The sequence below is a fragment of the Myxocyprinus asiaticus genome, chromosome 19 (assembly GCF_019703515.2).
Source record: "Myxocyprinus asiaticus isolate MX2 ecotype Aquarium Trade chromosome 19, UBuf_Myxa_2, whole genome shotgun sequence".
Classification (NCBI taxonomy): Eukaryota; Metazoa; Chordata; class Actinopteri; order Cypriniformes; family Catostomidae; genus Myxocyprinus; species Myxocyprinus asiaticus.
The window spans coordinates 34,236,172-34,251,241 of NC_059362.1; the positions used below are offsets into that span (position 1 = coordinate 34,236,172).

The following is a 15,070-nucleotide window of genomic DNA, read 5'->3' on the forward strand; positions in this document are numbered from 1 at the left end:
CACGGTCCAAATCACTGAGATCACAATTTTCCCCCATTCTGATGGTTGATGTGAACATTAACTGAAGCTCCTGACCTGTATCTGCATGTTTGTATGCACTGCTGCCACACGATTGGCTGATTAGATAACCACATAGAAGTCTGTTGGTGCCAGATGGGCTGGTTTGAGTATTTCTGTAACTGCTGATCTCCTGGGAGTTTCACACACAGCAGTCTCTAGAATTTACTCAGAATGGTGCCAAAAACAGAAAACATCCAGTGAGTGGCAGTTCTGCTGATGGAAACACCTTGTTGATGTGGTGATTTGATAGTATTCAATAGAACTTTAACATTGCAGTACATTTAATAATTTTACATGTTTAATCTTTGAGGTTAGGGTTAGGTTTAGAGATAGGTGTAGGATTGCGACAGGACTCCAATTAAACAACAAACACAGTGTATGAATGTGACACCCAGCTGTTGGTTGCAACCATAAACTGTATATACAATCTATGAAGGGGGCGTAACTAGTAGTGGGCATGCCTTGTAGTGATCTTGCAAGCCAAAAATGTCCCTATTGGCTGACAAATATAACTGAAATTAAATATAACTGAAATAAGTGTCCTGAGAAATAACATTTGTCTCTAAGTCAGTCCTAAGCTATGAAAACAAATTATTCTTTTTTTAAAAACATTTTTTAACAATTTTTAGCAAACCTGTTTGCAAACAGTCATATTTTTTTCAATTCCACTTGGTGCCAGAGAAATAGCATCTTTAATTGTTTGGTTCCCACCTCATTTTCAGGCAAGGTTGGCAATGAGAATAGCTATTTCAATTTAGCATGCGTTCCACCTTTCTGCATGAACATATAAGACTTCAACTTAGTGCTTGACAGACTCTCCCTCACATTAATAGTTATTGGAGAATGCTTAAAACTTTGAAACCACCACCAAGCAAAGAATGCACAGATAGACTTTAAGTGTACTTTTACAGTATTCTGCAGTTACATGTAAGATTTTATCTGTATAAACATTTTGGCTTTGTGAACTATTTTCATTTCAAACACATACTGCAAGCATTTTTTTAATAGTGAGCTTTTCTTTGAATCCTTTCCACTTGTACATGCACTGCACACAAAAGGCCAATAAAATAATTTTACGATTGTTCTTGTTATTTGTCATGCACAAATGACAAGCTTTTGAAATTTGCATATTTTATCTTGTGTCTTTTTAATCATACATAACAATAACTCTCTTTTTTCAATATAGTGTTACACTTTCAGATCCTTTAGATGTTCCCTATGGTATCATCCAGTATTGTACAAGTAAGATGTTAACACTGTTTGGAAGGATGACAAGAAAATTACAAAAGGAGCAAGCCCCAACTGTTGTCAGGGCAGTGTTCAGTCAAACTCCCTTGAACTTAGCTTCGCAAAAGCACTTTGGTATTCAATCAAAAGGTTATAGCTGCACTTTTATCTCCATCATCAACATCAACACACTCTAGCCACTAAAATGGCATACATCAGTCACATCGTACACTCAACACCACTTTAGCTTTATATCTGGCAGTTTAGATTGATTAGGAAGCGCTATGGGCAAACGACCTTAAACAAACCTTGCAAAACTTAAAGTTGTGACAAAATTCTGAGTAAATATGTAGAAAAAAAAGAAAAAAACAATACATGACATTACACTGTTACAGCTTCCAGGCTAAAAAAAAAAAGAAAACAGAAACAGAAAAAACATCATAAAAATCATCAAAACAATACTTTGTCCACAGTTTACAAAAAAACAAAACAAAAATCAACAAATCACTTCAATATCTCAGGTGTGGATGAAATGCAGGACTGGGGCAGAAAAACACCTTTTTCAGATTCAGGGTTACACTTTATTCTTGTGAAAAGGCAGAATTCACTTTGGAGGGGTTGGGATCCTACTACTCCACACATTCTTGACAGCTATTACCAGCACTTAATCTGTGGGAAAACATAACAAAAACACTTGACTTTGGTAGAAAAGTGAAAAGAGGGGTCCTTTACAGTGCAGAAATAGTTGGGAGGATAGAAAGAAAATTAAGATTCTTCCTTGTCTCCTTTAGTCTTTGTTTTTTTTTTAGTCTGGAAATCGCTGGCAGGCTTTCTTCCAGCGACAGGCAGTGCACCACTGGTCCCTGCGTTCCACGCCATACACTTTTCGGCACTTTTTGGCCTCACCTCGGCCCTTCCTAAGAACACAAAAAGTACACAGGAAAAGTGAAAATATACAGCTGTATATGTAGATCTACAACCCTATCTATTTAAATTAACTTTCGTTGGCGTAACCTAATGTAGTTGATCTGTCGTATAAAATAATATTTGTGACTTAAAATCAGTTAATTTACCTGAACTTGATACCACATTTTAGGTTATGCAGCAACATTTTTACAGTGCATGTGTAGTTTGACTGAATGCTTTTTTGTTAACTACAAAGAACAGCATTCTACGGAAGCCCTGAACCACACTGTGGAAAAAAAAAAAAAAAAAAAAAAATCACTAGGTGAAATTTTTTATTTTATTTTATAATAAGCTTATGCCCTACAAATATTTTTTTCTTCCTATCAAAAAATGTTTTTCTCTCTAAACATTATCTAAACAAAATTATCTAAAAAATGGTCTCAAAAAAAAAAATAAAAAAAAAATTACAAAAAATTCTCTCTCAAAAAAAAAATATTTTCTCCAGAATTTAAAAAAATATTTTTTTCCACTTTTTTTTCTGTCTAAACTATAAACAACTATAAATACACAGATCAAGTACCACAGCTGTCATCTGTCACCTTGTAAGCATAAGATTTCATGCTTACTGATAGTGGCACCTGGTGGCCGAGGTTGGTACCACATGCTAATTGTTAGCAAGCAAAATAAAATTCTCGTGTTTTGCATCTTGGGGAGAAAATTTTTTTTTTAGAAAAACCAGAGGAAATGTAAAAAACAAACAAACAAACAAAAAAAAAATCTTTTGAGAGCAAAAAGTTTTTTTTGTTGAACATAAGCTCAGGCAGGCACTAAATGTTTTTCACCTAGTGAAATTTTTTTTCATCACAGAGCAGTTCAGGGTTTCCGTAGCATTCAGCTTCGCAGTTCACTAACACAGTGTTTCCCAACCTTTTTCTGCCATGGCACACTTTTTACGACAAATTCTACGACACACCACTATCCTACATAAGCTAACCATCGTCAATATTTTTCCTTTTCAAGTACTTGTCCATGTTTTCTGTCCGTCTTTGTAGCGTGTTTACTTGTAATGTTTGAAATTCGGCAATGCAAAAAAAAAAAAAAAAAAAAAAAAAAAAAAAAACAAGTTACACAGGTAGGCTACGCTGTGTGAGGTCACAGGTGGCAAGAGTGCTAAATGGGTAATTAAAAAACAACACATTTGCTTCTTTTCTAATTTGTAGACTTGTTCTTGCAATGCCACAACAAATTACAGGGATGAAAACTCATGAGGGGCGAAAAAGGTAAGACAACCACTGGTCCATGAAAATGTTTTCTGGGGATATTGTTTTTAAAGAATAAGATAAAAGCACCAATTCCATGCTATTTTAGTGATTCAAGTTTATTCAAGTTTAAACTTGTGCAGAATTAGCTACAAAATAAAGAGTATTTTTGTGAGGCTTGCTTCTGTTCCACAAATTTGTTCAATTTTATTAACTGATTAGTTCAGTGACCCCTTCTGGAAATGTCACTGGGTGGTGACAAATGAGCGTCTTATGTGCTATGAGTGAGTCAGTGAATCATTTTGAGTCGTTCATGACCAAAATCTACCAAGAGACTTTATAGGGTTTAAGCAGATCTATAATCTTCCTTCAATCTGAGCATTATTTTTCATTCAAAAAGACAACAATAATAGTATAGTAATAGTGAGTTTCAATAACGTCCTTCTCCTTTATTAAAACTTGCATGGCTACAAATCTACTGACTTCAGTATAAGAATTATAAACACAAAGCAGATCTACAGTATCATTTTCATACAGTAGCCTATTTAAACTGCTGTGCATGGCTTTTATCAGAAAAGACCTCAATAATAGACAAATAATAATAATTTGAGTTTCAAAAATGTTCTTTCGTCATTGTAAAGTGCATTTCACATGAGTTGAGTCGAGGCATCAACGCTCCGTTCAACGCCAGCGTCAAGCGCCGCATTGCCCTCCACATGACAAGAGTTGCAGAAAGCGTCACAGAGGGGCGATTTTACGAGTTTGCCACATAAAAAAGAGGGAGGTGTGCACAATAAACATTGGAAACATGTATTTGGAAGAGAAAAAAAGCTTGCAGTTGCTTTGATAGCAGAAAGTAATAAAAGGACTCGTTTATGTTTAGGTCTAAGCGTTTTCTTGTTGAATTTAAATTAGTTCAATAACTGGGGTCTCTGATATTCATAAACGATAAGGTAATATTTAATTAAAAGAAATAATGAGACATTCAATGTCTCTTCACAAATTTGGACAGTTTTTAAATATTTATTGTTGCTTAGTACTCTCAAAGACATTGTTGGTGAAGCAAAAATGCGTGTGAAAAACACTTTGGTGTGAAGTGACGTCACTTCATAGGCTTCAATGTATTCTGCAGCGCTGACACGAGTCATGTGAAAGACCCTTAACGTGTATAAATATCAGTTACTTTTGCACATTAATCATTGCTCTTCACAATCACAAAAGTGACTGATTATGGTTTCAAAATGGTGAATTTCTCTGAAAGGTGAGGAGTTTGGATCCCTGAAATTATAAAAAAACATTTTCATGCATTTATTTATTTTGTGGTATCTGATAATTTTCCACGGCACACCTGACAATCACGCCGCACAGTGGTTGGGAAACACTGCACTAACAGTCTAATACCTGAATGAACAGTGCCCTCTGGAGGGAGATGCACTCATGGTCTGTGATCTGGTGGGGGCGCTGTTACGCTGTAGCCACTGCTCTCCAACACTCACTGACCGGCTGCGAGATGATGGAATCTATGATGAAAAGGTCAACATTATAACCTTATGGTCAAAGACATTCCAGTTGTTAAAAAAAAAACAACAACAAATAAAAAAATAGATGCTGTCATGCACTATAAACAAATGGCTTTTGGTGAGACAGACCAACCTGAGGTTTCTGCTGGACATCACCAGGCATGGTCCAGCTACAAAAGGTGGGTGAGCCTGGAGAGACTGTGACCTGAATGGGCGTGCAGGCCTACAGGAAAACAAACAAAAAAAAAAACCACAGGAACAGTTTTACTAAAAACACAATGTATTATGACATTTATGACTAAGGGTGGGCGATATACAACAAGACATGATAAACCGGTAGAAATTTGCCAACCGGTACACATTTTGGATTATCGTGTCTATTGCGGTAATGCAAAATTGCCACACGAGAAATGTGTACAGCACATAACGTACGCATTACACACTCTGTTGGATAAATGGAGGAAGGCAGAGGGACTGCTCATTAACAACAACAACAACAACAACAACAACAATAATAATATAATAATAATAAAAACTAGAAAATTGGTGCATATCATCAGACTGAAATGTGCCTTTTTTTTTTCTTTTTTTACTTTGACTATGTTTGTCAAGTTCAAAAAAAAAAGAGAAAAGTATATAAGATGAAGAAGTTTTCATTTATAAAGTAATTAATTCACTGACTGGATTACTCAAAATTACACATTGTGACATGGCTTAATATATAATACAATTTTGTTGATTTTTCAGAAAAAGGTAACTATAGTGTAATATATATATATATCGTTGTTGTGATATAAAATGACTCATATCTTGATATAGGATTTTGGTCATATCGCTCACCCCTATTTACGACATAAGTGAAAAAACACAGTTAGGTATCACATAGATTTCACACATAAGTGAAACCAGAAATTCCTGTCGCAATTATAAAATAACCGTCTGATTGCGGTTATTTGTGGCAACTGCGGTTATTGGGCATTCTAATTCCAATCACATTATAATGACCAAATAAGGGAATTTTATGCGAATATACTGTATAAGTGCCATGTACGACGTGTTTGTGTGTCATTCAGTTGAACTCTGAGTCAGAGCGTCACTAAGCCGCATCGTGGACGTCAACCAGCTTCTGTCTGGAAGAGCGTGTGACGCGCTTCTCAAGCACTCTGATGTGTGTGCTATCAGCAGAGGCTTGCGCCAACTCCCACGAAAATATAAAGTAACAAGTATAAACTGAGACAGTGAATGCAAAGCACTCTGGTTTCTCTTTAAACGATCGTGTAATGGCAAATGTTCCAGGTTCATACATGCAGTGACACAGAGGATGAAACGCAAGCTTCTGTGGAGTGTTGAAACAAAATGGGCTCGTGGGTTTAATCAGAGCATTAAAATAACATGTGAAAGTGAAGAAATTAGGACAGAAAAATGTTACTACTGCATAATATAAAATTATATAAATAGAATAAAATATATATAAAACATATAATTCAAAAAAGTGTAAATGTAAAATTGACCAAAACTAAAGATGACCAAAAAAGAGACATATTTTAAGTATTTGAAATATTTTGGTTATTTTTCATGTCATTCATACGTTTTTAAAGCCTTAAAAGGAAATCACATATGCCTATTTTATAATTTGATTTATATATTTGAAGTTAAATGTATAAAAATGACTTAAGGTGTATGAAGCACACATGCAGAAAAAAGCACACCTTAAGAAATATGACAATTTATATGACAATTAATCGTGAAAGCACTTACTGAGACAATTAATCGTCATATTCACAATTATTCGTTTGACAATTAATCGTCAGCCAAATTTCATAATCGTGAAAGCCCTAGATGTCACTGCCATTTTCTAAGAACAACAATTATTAATTTACAAAACAACATGAATAAATCTGTTTAACTTCTAACAGCAAAACTGCCACGCTGAAAAAGTGAGACCTTACCTGATAGAGATGTTCAGTGTGAATCTGCCACACACTGCTTGGAGCCGACTGGCTGAGAGTGCTTGACTGGACTGAGGTGGATTGGCTTAGTGTGGACCCACAGGACGTCCAGGCCCCGCTAGAGAAGGAGGGAGCAGGAGAAGGAGAAGAAGTGTCCTCATCTTCTGAGGAAACTTCTGTGTAGTAGAAGTCTTCCTCTCTATGAGACTGCTCTGAGCCCCTACTGTTTGAGAGAAAACAAAAAAGAAGAGAAGAATATGAAACATTATCTGTTGCTTATTTGCAGCCCCAGTAAATAATGTAAAGTAGTTTTACATTTTTTTTTTCTTCAACGTAGTGTAAAGCACATAAAGTACACAATCACTGTGCCTACACATACATTTATTTACAAAACTTAAATTCTAATTAGCATTTTTTTTATGGGTTCGATCACATAGTGAAGGAAATTTGGCAAACAAGTGGTCTGCGTGCATGGGAACACACCATTATTACGGTTTAAAAAACATCCTAAGTGGATATCTAATGAAGTCGGTTAAGAGAGAAGGCACAGAGTGTGCAGAACTGTAATCTAGAAAGAGTGGCTACTTTGAAGAAGTTAATAGTTTTGATTTGTTTAATATTTTGGTCACTACATAATTTTTGCCATTTTAAAAGTGTTGATGACTGTTCTATTATTCCAAAATGTGTCAAATAATTATAATAATTAGTGCTGTCAGTCGATTAAATGTTTTAATTGCGATTAAATCGCACAATTTTCTGTAGTTAATCACAATTAATCGCAGATTTTGAAAGTGCTGAAATTTGACACTATATATATATATATATATATATATATATATATATATATATATATATATATATATATATATATATATTTTCCTGTCAAAATGCACTCATTTCCAGAGTTTATTCCAAAATAAAACAAAATGTTACAACATAATGCTTTATTAACATTTTACAAACAAAGCCTTCCACAATATAAAGACAATGCACTAAAATAGCACCAATTCAAGTAACATTAAACGTTCTTCTATGTCTAAGTGGGAGTTTGACTAATTGAAATAACTTGTCATATCATTCCTTTCCATTCTCAATTGTTCTAATGTATTAGGTGGGTATGTGCAGACATACTCACCCCAGGTGAAGAATGCGAATGTGCCATTTCATTCCAACTCGTGATGTCAGCACTTTCCCACAGCCAGGCCACAGACACCTGTATGCTCCCCTGCTCAAGCTCTGAGGGACAGAGCAAAAGAAAGTGTGACTCAGACATATTTTTAAAATGTCACCACAAAACACTTCCTATTCACCCTCAGGTTCAACAACCTGACAGTCCTGTCATTCTTACTTTGCATCTTGTGACCTCCGGCTCATCACATGCAGCTTGGTCCTGTTCCATGTGCAATCCCTCATCTGTCGGTTGGCCCAGGCTTCTGTCCATCTCAGTGACAGATGGAGAGGGGGTTGGACTTACACTGCCATGGTCCCAGCTCCAGTAACCGCTGCTGCCACTGTCGGACAGCTCACCTCCACCACACTCCATGTCCCCTAGAGTCACAGACAAAAGTCCCAGAAAGTGAGAATAACACAGAGCTCTCTCTCGTCTTACAGTGGTGTCTAGATTCGTTTTGGTCAATAAGTTGAAAAAGGGGACAATGATCAGCTTTATACTTTTTATTACATTCCACTTCACAAACATTTCGAAATTAAGCCTTCCTCAGACTGTTATCTAACATAACATAAGAAAACCACAGAATTGTCTGTTTGCAAAATACACTAATAAGCCAAAACATTATGACCACCTGCCTAATATGCTGCTGGTCCTTCGCGCGCTGCCAAAACAGCCCCAACTCGCCGAGGCATGGACTCAACAAGACCCCTAAAGGTGTCCTGTGGTATCTGGCACCAAGACATTAGCAGCAGATCCTTCAAGTCCTGTAAGCTGCTAGGTGAGGCCGCCGTTGATCGGACTTGTTGGTCTAGCGCATCGCACAGATGCTCCATCGTGTGCCCATTGTAGGTGCTTTCGATGGTGGAGATGGGTCATCATGGGCACTCTGACTAGTCTGCGGCTACGCAGCCCCATACGCAGCAGGGTGCGATGCACTGTTGTGCCACATTCCTCCTGTAACCATCATTAAAATTTTCTGTGACTTGTGCCACAGTAGACCTTCTGTTGGTTCGGTCCAGACAGGATAGACTTCGTTGCCCTCACGCATCGATGAGCCTTGGGCACCCAACACCCTGTAACTGGTTTGTGGTTTGTCCCTCCTCGGACCACTGTCGTTAGGTACTCACCACTGTTGACCAGGAGCACCCTACGAGCCTTGCCGTTTCAGATAAGGAATTGTCTGGCCATAACAATTTGGCCCTTGTCAAAGTCACTCAAGTCTTTCCTGCTGCCCATTTCTCCTGCATTCAACATTTTGACTATGAGAACTTATTGTTTGCTTACCATCTAATCTACCCAGACCTTGACATGTGGCCTTGTTAGGAGATGATCAATGTTATTCACTTCACCTGTGAGTGGTCATAATGTTTTGGCTCATCAGTGTATATTACATAATACAATTAAATATTACAAAAAAAATTATACACACACACACACACACACACACACACACACACACACACACAGGCAGCCAAAAGTTTGAAATAATGTACAGATTTTGCTGTTTCGGAAGGAAATTGGTTGTTTAATTCACCAAAGTGACATTCAACTGATCACAAAGTATAGTCAGGACATTACTGATGTAAAAAAACAGCACCATCACTATTTGAAAAAAGTCATCTTTGATCAAATCTAGACAGACCCCATTTCCAGCAGCCATCACTCCCAACACCTTATCCTTGAGTAATCATGCTAAATTGCTAATTTGGTACTAGAAAATCACTTGCCATTATATCAAACACAGTTGAAAGCTATTTGGTTTGTTAAATGAAGCTTAACATTGTCTTTTTTTTCTTTTTCTTTTATTTTTTTTTGAGTTGCCACAGTATGCAACAGACTGGCATGTCTTAAAGTAAATTTTAGGTCAAAAATGGCAAAAAAAGAAACAGCTTTCTCTAGAAACTCATCAGTCAATCATTGTTTTGAGGAATGAAGGCTATACGATGCTTGAAATTGCCAAAAAAAACTGAAGATTTCATACAAAGGTGTACACTACAGTCTTCAAAGACAAAGGACAACTGTCTCTAACAAGGACAGAAAGAGATGTGGAAGGCCAGATGTACAACTAAACAAGAGGATAAGTACATCAGAGTCTCTAGTTTGAGAAATAGACACCTCACATGTCCTCAGCTGACAGCTTCATTGAATTCTACCCGCTCAACACCAGTTTCATGTACAACAGTAAAGATTAGACTCAGAGGTGCAGACCTTATGGGAAGAATTGCTAAGAAAAAGCCACTTTTGAAACAGAAAAAGAAAAGAAAAGGTTAGAGTGGGCAAAGAATCACAGACATTGGACAACAGATAATTGGAAAAGAGTGTTATGGACCTTAACCCTATTGAGCTTTTGTGGGATCAGCTAGACTGTAAGGTGCGGGAGAAGTGCCCGACAAGACAGCCACATCTATGACAAGTGCTACAGGAAGCGTGGGGTGAAATGTCACCTGAGTATATGGACAAACTGACAGCTAGAATGCCAAGGATCTGCAAAGCTCTCATTGCTGCACGTGGAGGATTTTTTTATGAGAACTCTTTGAAGTAGTTTAAGAAGTTCTGAAAAAAAATTTTCATACTGTAATAGTAATTTTTCACATTATTAATGTCCTGACTATACATTGTGATCAGTTGAATGCCACTTTGGTGAATAAAAGTACCATTTTCTTTCCATAAGGGCAAAATCTGTACATTATTCCAAACTTTTGGCCACAAGTGTGGGTGTGTGTGTGTGTGTGTGGGTGTGTGTGTGTGTGTGTATATATATATATATATATAAGACATTCCAACAAGGGGCCTTAACTGAAAGTTCAGGGTTCAATACAAATTAAGATCAATCGACAGCCTTTTTGGCATCATGTTCATTATGACAAAAATTGTTTCATCTTGTCCCTCGATATAACAAAAAAAAAAAAAAAAAAAAAGAGCAATAATTGTGGTTACAGTAAGGCAATGGAAGCGAATGAGGTCAGCCCATAAACATGAAAATACACATTGTATAAAAAGCATGGCCACGTGATAACATTATTTTAGTGTTAAATCGCTTACCAACCTTATCTGTGTAAAGTTATATCCAATATTACACCTTCATTGTGATGAAGATGTAGCGCCAGTAAACCCTATAATCTGATAAACGCAGTAATGCTGGTAATTCCCTGATTTTGTCACACAAAAATCATGTTAACATGTAAAATGTTTTTGTCTTGTGGCTATACCATGAAAAGTGTATTTTAACATTAATTCATTGGCCCCCTTTATTTCCATTAAAAGTGGCCTTCTGTAACCGCAATTTTTTGCTTTATAAAAAAAAAAAAAAAAACCCGGGACAAGTTAAAATAATTTTCTGTGGTAATCAGCATTATGTCACAAATACTGCTGATTGAGCTTAACTTGTATTGAACCTGGAAAATTCCTTTAATAAGCAAAAAATAAGTAAATAAATAAGTTACATTTTACAGTTTAAAACCTTTATCTGATGAGATACATTTGGAAATAAATGGGCTGCGTTGGTTTTTCAAGCAAACGCTGCAAAGTTTTCAGTGTCTATTTGTTTAGATCTAGTTTCCAAAAGAAGCTCAACTCACCTGGGAGGAGGTCCCTCTGTGGGTGGCTTTGGACCACTGGACTGCAGGACAGACTGGTAAGCACCATTGCAGCCATGATCTCATCCATCTCCACCGACTCAGGACTCCTGAAATATGGCATGGCGGAATGGTTTTATAATCACTATATTGAACAACAGTTGGATTATAGATTCACGAATCATGCACATAAGGCATACAATGACATATTTCACAATAACAGCTGAAAATGATCATACGGTTAACTAATCTATTAAAATCACATACATTTTCCTACAGAGGGCCAGTTATCTTAATTCTGCATAAATAGAACTAATCTAAAAATTATTATATGTAAACATTCCTGATGTGGTCACAGCCTGTGCAATACAACCATCTAAAGGGATGATCTGGATCTGTAGATTACCTGTAAGGTAAGTCCACACCGGAAGACCGTGGGAAGGAAAGAAGCTTTGTTTGTTGTGTGTTGGCATCAGCAGACCACTCTCTCTCAGGGCCTGTATTCATCTTCTGTACATTCGCTCCTTCTCCTTGACAACAGCACTGCATGCAGATCTGTGAAGAGTGCATTTGTGATGCATTTCTTTTTAAATGTATCACAAAATGGGCTATACATCAGTTGTTTTATTTTTAACTCAAGTAATCTGTTCTATTGTGATACATACCAATCTGTCCTGCCCCTCTGTGCTCCTCTGTACCTCGTCCAGTCCTGCCCTGGATCCCACCGCTGCCATGCTGTGCCCTCTCAGTACTGAGACAGGCTAAACAGTTGGCTTTGGCTCTCCTCACAAAAAGCTGAAAGCAGGGTATTACATGTTTAGACGCTATGCATACTGGGCACTATTTAATCTGAACGTCAAAACAGCTAAGAAATAAAACAGAATCTCAAACATGCTAAATAAATGTAAACAACAACTTATATTAAAAACATGCACCCGTTCACCACTTTTACCTCAGATATAGGCAGGAAAATGTTAACAATGAAACAGGCGACAGATTTCTGCATTTGGACAAACAGCACACTAGGATACTGCCTTTTTTTTTTTTTCGGGCAACACACCCCCTGACTATCAGCCTCTCAGATACTGTAATTCTGGATTTGGGAGTGAAATCATGGAGAGATCAAAACCCTGTATCGGAATTCAGACAGATTTTTCCTTGTTTATCAATGTAAATTATACAACCTACTGTATGTATCAGACATATGTCTGTTATACATACCCGTTTATACATGCTGTTATTTCCATACGTGCAATTACAGTAATTGCAATGCAAGAACTGTATTGATATTACTATTTATTATTACATACAGTGTATTGAGACTGTATTGCATCAATCAGGGGCTGTTCAGACTGAATTCGTTCTTGGGCTAAAAAAGCAAGACTCGACCAGTAAAACAGTAGAATAGGCTTTGTTTCAAATTTTGTTTTGTAAATAATTTAAGCCTAAGGTGTGGTATCTGTGCAATTTTTTATTTTGGTTGTAAACTTTTAACAATTTGAAAATCTCCCAATAACATTCTAAGCTTCAGCGATGATGCAATAAAAATATTTATGCACTAAATTCCAGAAAAGGTCGTCTTTTTGCATATTAAATTGTATTTATATGATTAAAGCAGGAAAAGTACACATATAGAGGATTGTCCATTACCTTTTTGGATAAATAATGTTTTCATTACTGGCAAAACACTTCATCCATAAATGCAGATTTTTCAAATATCCCCCACTGTTTATAGTATTTAAGAATTAATTAAAACAATATGCAATAGTCCTGATAAGAATGAAAAAAATAATTAAAAATAATTTAAAAAAAATTGTATTTGTCATATTAATTGTTGTAAAAGCTATGGAGATGCACCTTGTCATTTACATTTTTTATGGTTTAATTTAATTATTTTTTGCTGATTCTCTCTCTCTCTTTTCTTTTATATACTGTTCTGTGCAGAAAAAAAAATAATTACAAAAAAAAGCCCAAAAAAGACCTGATGCAGCATTCATTTCCACAGAACCAAAGCCTAAGCTTAAATAAAACACAATCCTTTTTCTGCATTGCAAGCGCTGATATACTTCCTTAGGAAATGCAAATCTAGCTAGTTTATTCGGAACAGCTGAATTAACGTGCCATTTGTATAATCCAGTTCCACACTTTGACTGGGACGCTCGTAATGGGCGTTTACATCGAGCAAAAACCAACCTTCCCATTTTGGTCGGGAAGTGTGTTCTGATTGGCCAAATCGGTTTCCCGAAAGGCACACCCCCGCCAAACAACGTGTTCGTACACGAGTTTCAGCTCAAGCCCGTTAATGTACACAAACCAACTGGCAAAATAATAAGACAGTTGCAATGACATAAAACACATTTGTGCAAACAATAATCTCGAATAAGCAGACATTAAACAACAACAACATAAATACGTGCATTAGACCGCCAAACTAACTTCATACAGAGAAACGGATTTTTTTCTCGAAACAGAATAGCGGCAGGATTAAAATCAGAGCTGCACGAAAAACACAGGCTCCATTACCATAAATAAAATGTCTCTAAACATGCCATAAGAAATCCTCAGTGTTAGCCAAGCCGTCACGGGAAAACCGGTGGTTTTAAGGATTTTTACCTTGGAAGTTTTCGCAGGGAAAGATGCCGCTGCCTGCTGCTCAGCCGTCAGTGCTGTTCTCTGTCTGCCGTCAGTCAGTTAGTAAGGGGGTGGGGGGGGGGTTGTACGTCGTGCGCGCGCAGCTTACGTGCCCTCATGTTGTTGGACGACAGCTGCTTACTGCAACATCTCGGCATCCTGTTTATATGTTTACTGGGGTGCTACACAAATAATAATGTGTGTTATTGGTTATAGATAGTCATATCTAGTCATGTCTGTAGTATTATTACGCTATTCTTTTATCTGTGTGATTGTAATGTACTGTTATTCAACTGTGGTAGTGTACGTTGCCTAAATGCGACCTGCATTATAATTCCTTCACACTCTTAAAACGGATTGACACTAGTTTAAAACATTGATTTTTAAACATAGATTATGTAAAGGGGGTCTGGGTAGCTCAGCAAGTATTGACGATGACTACCACCCCTGGAGTCACGAGTTCCAATCCAGGGTGTGCTGAGTGACTCTAGCCAGGTCTCCTAAGCAAACAAATTGGCCCGGTTGCTAGGGAGGGTAGAGTCACATCGGGTAACTTCCTCCTGGTTGCGATTAGTGGTTCTCGCTCTCAATGGGGCACGTGGTAAATTGTGCGTGAGAGTAGCATGAGCCTCCACATGCTGTGAGTCACCGGGGTGTCATGCACAACAAGGCACGTGATAAAATGCGCAGATTGACTGTCTCAGAAGTGGAGGCAACTGAGACTTGTCCTCCGGCACCCGGATTGAGGTGAGTAACGCGCCACCACGAGGAC

General features: G+C 37.2%; 1 protein-coding gene across 1 annotated transcript; it reads right to left on the reverse strand.

The window, feature by feature from the left end:
- Positions 1-836: 836 nt before the first annotated feature.
- LOC127456725 (zinc finger protein 395-like) lies at positions 837-14,369 on the reverse strand. The gene is made up of 10 exons (XM_051725254.1): positions 14,281-14,369; positions 12,333-12,462; positions 12,074-12,222; positions 11,671-11,777; positions 8,270-8,469; positions 8,057-8,157; positions 6,922-7,144; positions 5,106-5,195; positions 4,854-4,972; positions 837-2,204 (listed from the first exon to the last, which is right to left on the reverse strand). Exons 2-10 carry the CDS (start codon positions 12,399-12,401, stop codon positions 2,093-2,095), a joined length of 1,170 nt encoding a protein of 389 aa, XP_051581214.1. The 5' UTR covers positions 12,402-12,462; positions 14,281-14,369; the 3' UTR covers positions 837-2,092.
- Between the last annotated feature and the right edge of the window lie 701 nt (positions 14,370-15,070).